We start from the raw sequence: 8,207 nt of genomic DNA on the forward strand, positions 1-8,207 counted from the left end.
CAGCATTTTGATGATGATGATGAAAATAAAAATGCTCTGTTTACATTAATGTTATCTGTAGTTGGTCTATTTCTCCCTGGTCCCAATTACTGTGTTTTAACTCGATAATCCAGAAGAACATTATCCAGAGGTGCAGATAGCACCTTCATTAATAAAGTAGCTATCAAAGAAAAATTCATATATTTATTTTAATGCTAAAACTCTTGGGTGGCAGGTAGCAAAACCTTTTATTAGTAGTTATTCTTCACACATAGCATAATTCAGAAGAGTCATAGGGCAGCTAGTGGAATTTTTGTGTACAGAAACTTAAAAACAAATTGTAGTTGAATGGTTGAATAAGTATAATATTCTTAATTTAGTTGTTGCAAAAGAAGTGTTGAATAAAACCTTTGAATCTCTTTTGTTTTTATCTACAACTGTAAGCACACAAGTATCCTTTTAACTCATTTATACCTTATTATATAAAGAATAGGTGTTTTTTTTTAAAAAAAAGTCCACTACAAAGTAGCCTATAGAATATCTTTTAATATGAAAGTCAGTAACCAATTGAACTTAGTGAAACACAAAACTGTCTTATGAATATCCAGGAATAGCAACCAATTTTATGGATGAAAGACAAGATAGTCGTGCCCAGAACTGATATCATTTTGACTCCTGAAACTTTGTACAATTTATCATGAACAATCCACAATATATTCCCCATATAAAAATTCAGAAGTTTAGCCAAGATCGTCTTCAACAACTTTCTGTTTTCTAAATACACAGTGATTTTATATAGGGAGACTAAAGGATCCTGGAAAGGAGGTAATAGTGAGGAAAATAATTCTTCCCCCTTCTTGTTCTTTTTTTTAAATTGTCTTTGCCAGATACTATATCACAGGAAGTTTGCATTATTACTGACATAAAGGAAGATGCTGTGCAAGTGGGATTTCTCCTTAATGAAAAAATGAAGAATCATGTGAAAGTAAGTATTCTCAGCAACAGGTAAAGACAATATATAAAAATTGCTGTTGGTCAATAACTCTTTGTGTTCAACATGCTTAATATATTACCTCCTCTACAGTATTAGGTTTTATCATAAAATATCACAAGTTTTTTGAAATATTAGATGTTCCTTTTGGGTGGTTATGTACATTTATTTAATAAAGAAATAAATGTTGACCAGAAAACAGTCTGTAAAATGCTTTTTCTCTTCTGCAGGGTGATACTTTATTTTTCTTTCTCCTTTGTGAATAATCAAGTATTAATTATTACTTAAACATTATGTAAATAATACTCTGGATTCTTTAGTAAATAATTGGTATGTCATTTGAAACATGCAGTTTTAGCAATTCATTACTAAATAATTTATTAAGTAATCTATTTTTATTTTCAGCATGTTAAAAATGTAGCAATCACCCTTCATAAAAATGACAACCTACAAGATATTTTCTTAGGACAGTGCTACAACTTTATTTGTATAAAAGTAAGTATTACAGAAATAAAAGTTTATGGGGGGGAAGACAATTTATGTAATTTTAAAAACAGTATTTTAGCCATATAGTATTACTTAAATAGCACTTAAGCATTGCTTGAGTAGAATCCGTAAGATTGTTTGGAACTGTACATCCTCTTCACACTTGTTTTCCTTGTTACCTTCTGAGAGGAGGCTCTGTGGTATCCGAAGCAGAACATCCAGATTCAGCCACAGTTGCGTTCCATACAGTATAAACCTTGTGAACTGCAAAGCTTCCTCTTTCTGTTATGTATTCAAGATGGACAGTGATTAATATTTATATGTTACTTATATGTAAGGGTGTATATTGTATATAGTATACATATGTTATATATAGTATGTTTAAATGTGTGTTATGTATGTGTACACTTCAAGAGCAAGCAACTAAATTTGATTTTTACTGTGTGCCATTGTGCTCACAGTAAAAAATGTCAATAAAGGTTATAAAGGTTAACCTTTATTCTATATGTTCACCAAATTGTCACATTCATAGATATGTGAAAAATAACTTAAATTTGATCTGATGCATTTTAGAGTAAAATCAACTGTGTTGATCATTCTGGAAATATTTTGAGCTGAAATTGTTTCAAACTTGAAACAAGGCTATGATGAGTTGAAACACTTTCAAAGTGATTGGAAAATCTGTTTTGCGCTAGCGACAGTCATTGTGCACTGGAAAAATGTATTTTGATTTCATAATGTTTTGCACACAATGCAACTAGATGTAAAGTTTTCAAAATATGTGCTTTCAGATTCAGAGGATATAAGTAATTTGTCACATATGGGAAGACATCAGATTTGTTAGCAACGTTAGGTTTTTGTTTTTTGTTTTTTACATAAGTTTGCACTTTGCTTACCTGGGCAAGTTTATTATGATCCAAATTATCTGAAGCTTTTAAAATAACGCTGAACAACTTGGTCACAAAAAGGCTTTTATAGCCTATGTAGGTGGTGTATTAATGATGCTGAAGGTATCTCATGTTGTTGTTAGCTGCAAAGTTGTGTCCGACCTATCACAACTCCATGGACAATGTTCCTCCAGGCCTTCCTGTCCTCTACCATCTTCTGGAGTCCATTTAAGCTCATACCTATTGCTTCAGTGACTCCATCTAGCCACCTCATTCTCTGTCGTCCCCTTCTTCTATTGCCCTCAATCTTTCCCAGCATTAGGCTCTTCTCCAGTGAGTCCTTCCTTCTCATTAGGTGGCCAAAGTATTTGAGTTTTAGCTTCAGGATCTGGCCTTCTAAAGAGCAGTCAGGGTTGATCTCCTCTAGGACTGACCGGTTTGATTGCCTTGCAGTCCAAGGGACTCTCAGGAGTCTTCTCCAGCACCATAGTTCAAAGGCCTCAATTCTTTGGCGCTCAGCCTTTTTTATGGTCCAGCTTTCACAGCCATACATTGCAACTGGGAAGATCATAGCCTTGACTATATGCACTTTTGTTGACAGGGTGATGTCTCTGCTTTTTAGGGTGCTGTCTAGATTTGCCATGGCTTTCCTCTCCAGGAACAAGCATCCTTTAATTTCTTGGCTACAGTCCCCATCTGCAGTGATCTTGGAGCCCAGGAAAATAAAATCTGTCACTACCTCCATTTCTTCCCCATCTATTTGCCAGGAATTGAGAGGGCCGGATGCCATGATCTTGGTTTTCTTAATGTTAAATTTCAAGCCAACTTTTGCACTCTCCTTCTTCATCTACAACAAGAGGCTCTTTAGTTCTTCTTCACTTTCTGCCATTAGAGTGGTATCATCTGCATATCTTAGGTTGTTGATATTTCTCCCAGAAATCTTAATTCCAGCTTTTGATTCACCTAGCCCTGCCTTTCTCATGATGTGCTCTGCATATAAGTTAAATAGGCAGGGCGACAGTATACAGCCTTGCCGGACTCTTTCCCAATTTTGAACCAATCAGTGGTTCCGTGTCCAGTTCTCACTATTGCTTCTTGACCCGCATATACATTTTTCAAGAGACAAATAAGATGATCTGGTACTCCAATCTCTTTAAGAACTTGCCAGAGTTTGTTGTGATCCACACAATCAAAGGCTTTAGCATAGTCAATGAAGCAGAAGTAGATGTTTTTCTGGAACTCCCTAGCTTTCTCCATGATCCAGCATATGTTGGCAATTTGATCTCTAGTTCCTCTGTCTCTTTGAAATCCTGCCTGTACTTCTGGTAGATCTTGATCCACATGCTGGAGTCTAGCTTGTATGATTTTAAGCATAACTTTACTAGCATGTGAAATGAGTGCAATGGTGCGATAGTTTGAACATTCTTTGGCACTGCCTTTCTTTGGAATTGGAATGTAAACTGATCTTTTCCAATCCTGTGGCCACTGCTGAGTTTTCCAAATTTGCTGGCAAATTGAGTGTAGCACTTTTACTGCATTGTCTTTTAAGATTTTGAATAGCTCAGCTGGAATACTGTCACCTCCACTAGCTTTGTTGTTGCTCAGCTTTTCTAAGGCCCACTTCTCTTCACATTCTAGGATGTCTGGCTTGAGGTCAGTGACCACCTCATCGTGGTTATCAGGGTCGTTAAGCTCATTCTTGTATAGTTCTTCTGTGTAATTTTGCCACCTCTTCTTAATCTCTTCTGCCTCTGTTACGTCCTTGCCATTTTGGTCCTTTATTCTTCTATTTCTTTGCACTGTTCATTTAAGAAGGCATTCTTATGTCTTCTAGTTATTCTCTGGAATTCTGCATTAAATTAGGCATATCTTTTTTCCCCCCTTACGTTTTGCTTCCCTCCTTTCCTCAGCTATTTGCAAAGCTTCCTCAGACAGCCATTTTGCTTTCTTGCATTTCTTTTTCTTTGGGATGGTTTTAGTTGCTACCTCTTGTACAATGTCGCGAACCTCTGTCCATAGTTCTTCAGGCACTCTGTCTATCAGATCTAATTCCTTAAATCTATTTGTCACCTCTACTGTATATTCAACAGGGATATGATTTAATTCATATCTGGGTGGCCTAGTGCTTTTCCCTACTTTCTTCAGTTTAAGCCTAAACTTTGCAATGAGAGGCTCATGGTCTGAGCCACAGTCAGCTCCTGGTCTTGTTTTTACTGACTGTATAGAACTTCTCCATCTTTGGCTGCAGAGCACATAGTCAATCTGATTTCTTTGTTGACCGTCTGGTGATGTCCATGTGTAGAGCCGTCTCTTGGGTTGCTGGAAAAGAGTATTTGACCATCGTATTCTCTTGACAAAATTCTATCAGGGTGTGCCCTGCTTCATTTTGTACTGCAAGGCCAAACTTGCCTGTTATTCCAGTTATCTTTTGGCTTTCTACTTTAGCATTCCAATCCCCCATGATGATAAGGACATCATTTTTTGCTGTTAGTTCTATAAGGTGCTGTAGGGCTTCATAGAACCGGTCAATTTCATCCTCTTCAGCACCGGTGGTTGGAGCATAGATTTGGACTACTGTGATATTGAATGGTTTGCCTTGGATTCGAACTGAGATCATTCTGTCATTTTGGGGATTGTATCCCAGTATTACTTTTCCTACTTTTTATTGACTATGAAGGCTACTCCATTTCTTCTGAGGTACCTGATGGGCACCTGAATTAAATTCACCCATTCTTGTCCATTTTAGTTTGCTGATTCCTAAGATGTTGATGTTCAGTCTTGTCATCTCTTGTTTAACCACGTCCAGCTTGCCTTGATTCATGGATCTTACATTCCAGGTTCCTATGGAGAAAAAATCTTTACAGCATCGGACTTTCCTTTCACCACCAGATACATCCACAACTGAGTGTCCTTTCGGCTTTGGCCCAGTCGCTTCATTTTTTTCTGGCGCCACTAGTACTAGCCCTCTGCTCTTCCCCAGTAGCATATTGGACACCTTCCGACCTGAGGGGCTCATCTTCCAGCGTCATATCGTTTTGCCTTTTGGTACTGTCCATAGGGTTTTCATGGCAAAGATACTGGAGTGGGTTGCCATTTCCTTCTCCAGTGGATCACGTTTTGTCAGAACTCTCTGCTATGACCTGTCCGTCTTGGGTTTGCCCTGCACGGCATAGCTTATAGCTTCACTGAATTACGCAAGCCCCTTCGCCACGACAAGGCAGTAATCCATGAAGGGGAGTATCTGATAGAGGCCGATAATTCTAATATAAATCTTTTATTTTTTGACTATATAAATTACCTTTGGAAGATGATTGCATTTTATGTTTATTTCCAGGTGTTCTGATTCTGTGGCTCTGAATGGCACAGAGAATGGGAAGACAAGTGCATAATAATTTATAAACAGGACAGTAATTTATAATATAGTTAGGTAAAGGTAAAGGTTCCCCCACACATGCGTGCTAGTCGTTTCCAACTCTAGGGGCCAGTGCTCATCTCCGTTTCAAAGCCGAAGAGCCAGCGCTTGTCCGAGGACGTCTCCGTGGTCATGTGGCCGGCATGACTAGATGCCAAAGGTGCACAGAACGCTGTTACCTTCCCACCGTAGCGGTCCCTATTTTTGTACTTGCATTTTTTACATGCTTTCGAACTGCTAGGTTGGCAGAAGCTGGGACGAGTAACAGGCGCTCACTCTGTTACACGGCACTCGGGATTCAACCCGCCAAACTGCTGACCATCTGATTGACAAGCTCAGTGTCCTAACCCACTGAGCCACCGCACACATACATAATTAGAACATGGATGGTTAAAAAAGAGTACCAAAGTTGGTTGGAAAAAGAAAAATTTTAATCCTAATAGTAAAGTTCATACCTTAAATTCAGTGTAGGTAATATTAAACTTACTGTATATACATTATCTGATTCAGCGTATGGCAAATACCCATATTTCTAACAGAAAAGGAACACCATATATCACAGGTTTCCAAAATAAATCTTATTTCCTTTTTCTTTAGAATAAACTGCATGGCTTGGAGGAAATCTCACTGCTGGTAGACAAACTTGAAAACACAGGTGCTTTGGTTTTGTACCCTGTTGTTCTCATTTTGGTAGGTTGGGAAGTTCTTCAGCTTATAAAATATTTGATTTATCCAGTGCAATACTATTGCTTTATTTTTTCAGCATTGTTGTGACTTTGGTAACAAGTAAGAGATATTGTAAAAAGGAAGCCAAACTAATTCAACAAGTTATTTAGTTTTTTTAATTTATTGCTCTTCTAGAAGAGTTTTTCATTTTGTTGGATATTTTATTTGATTTCTTATTCCATAAAAAAGCAATGGTTTAAAATGCAGACAGACAAAATATTAAAGAACTTATAAGATATGGGATTCAGTTATGCATGTTTGTTTAGAAATAGATTAATCTGTTGTGTTTATTCCCTGGTTAGCAACTGCAAGGAAAATATACATAAGATTTCAAGGGAAAAATATTTGGTCAACTGTTAAATAGAAATCAATTATTTTTCCCCTTTGCATCTGCAGAAAATATAAACATTTCTTACAATCAATAATTTGTATGTGCCCTTCCTTTGCAGGTAAACATGGGCACTTTAGAAAATACATCTTCTAACACTGGAAGTGAAAGCTTAACTATACTTGCAAAGGAAGTGAAAAAGAAAAATATCTTACTTTATGGTCTCTTTATACAGTATAAAAAGGTATGTGCGATAATGAGTGGGGGGGAAAAATCTGTCAGTTTTTTGTAACATACAAATAGTCCTTGGGTTATGACAACAATGGGATTGGAATTTCCATTGCTAAGCAATGTGATTGTAAAGCAACATGTCATATGATCACATCATTTAGCAACAGCAATCCTGGCAGTGGTTACATCATAAACCCAAGACCATATGGGTCATTAAGTGGGCATCACATGAATGCAGTCTGGGAAGTGCAGGTTGAAGTTCCTGCAAGCAAGCTGACAGAGGAGAGCTATCAACTGATGCTAGGTAGTGGGTGAGTTGGGGAAACAAGTGCAATAACTTCATCTATGCTTCCTACCAGCTTAGAACTTAAGATTTTCTACCTGTGATTGAGGACTCAAGTAGCCATTCATAGAAATAAAAAGGAAGAAAAAATGCTGAAATCCTAGAGATATTATAGGAGAGAATCCATAGAAGCAGGCAATGGAGAACTAGAAGAAGCAGGACATGAAAATGTGATGGTGAAAAAAATTAGCAAGTAGACACCTTGGAAAGTCTGGTAGTAGAGGTCTCAGGTGACCAGGAAGCTTGGCTTTAGTAGCAGTCATATTAGCCACCACAATATTTTCAGTGAAACAACAGGACATCAGTGGCAGGAAATGTAGCAGAAGAGTTAAGAAGCTAGCAACTTGTAAGAGCCCAGGAATACTAAGACATCTTTCAGTTCCAACAGGAACTGGGTTCCGACAGGAGAGGCCTACACGTACCCACAGAAGATCCCAGGAGCTTATCTTACTTGATAGGTGACCTGAAGCAAAAAGTGAATTACTTCAATTCATAATACACTCTGGCTACACAAGTAACCTTTGGACAATGTGGGCTAGGGAGCAGGGTATCAAGACATTAAAGACAGAGTAAAAGCTAGATATAACACAGGAGAAAAAAAGCTATAATATGTGGAACCATAAACAATTATTTCTATATAGACTTGTACTAAAGGACTTCTAAACTTCAGATACATGTATATGGATACAAAAAAGAAGTCATGGATAATATAGAATATTGGTTAGTAGATATGATAGAGCACTGTATCTAAGTTTAATAAGTTAAATAAGAAAATCAAGAGGCAACAATTTTGAAGGTGTTAAATGTTTTATTTTGTATAGTTT

At 37.2% G+C, this 8,207-nt stretch overlaps 1 protein-coding gene across 1 annotated transcript in view; it reads left to right on the top strand.

The window, feature by feature from the left end:
* The window catches only part of CRPPA (CDP-L-ribitol pyrophosphorylase A), a 53,643-nt gene that overhangs the window by 40,947 nt on the left and 4,489 nt on the right, over nucleotides 1–8,207 (top strand). Inside the window, exons 6-9 of the mRNA XM_083376748.1 lie at nucleotides 867–964; nucleotides 1,376–1,465; nucleotides 6,353–6,445; nucleotides 6,931–7,053. Coding sequence (XP_083232874.1) covers nucleotides 867–964; nucleotides 1,376–1,465; nucleotides 6,353–6,445; nucleotides 6,931–7,053 — 404 coding nt within the window. The remainder of the gene's footprint in view (nucleotides 1–866; nucleotides 965–1,375; nucleotides 1,466–6,352; nucleotides 6,446–6,930; nucleotides 7,054–8,207) is intronic.

Source organism: Vipera ursinii, assembly GCF_947247035.1.
Source record: "Vipera ursinii genome assembly, chromosome: Z".
NCBI lineage: Eukaryota > Metazoa > Chordata > Lepidosauria > Squamata > Viperidae > Vipera > Vipera ursinii.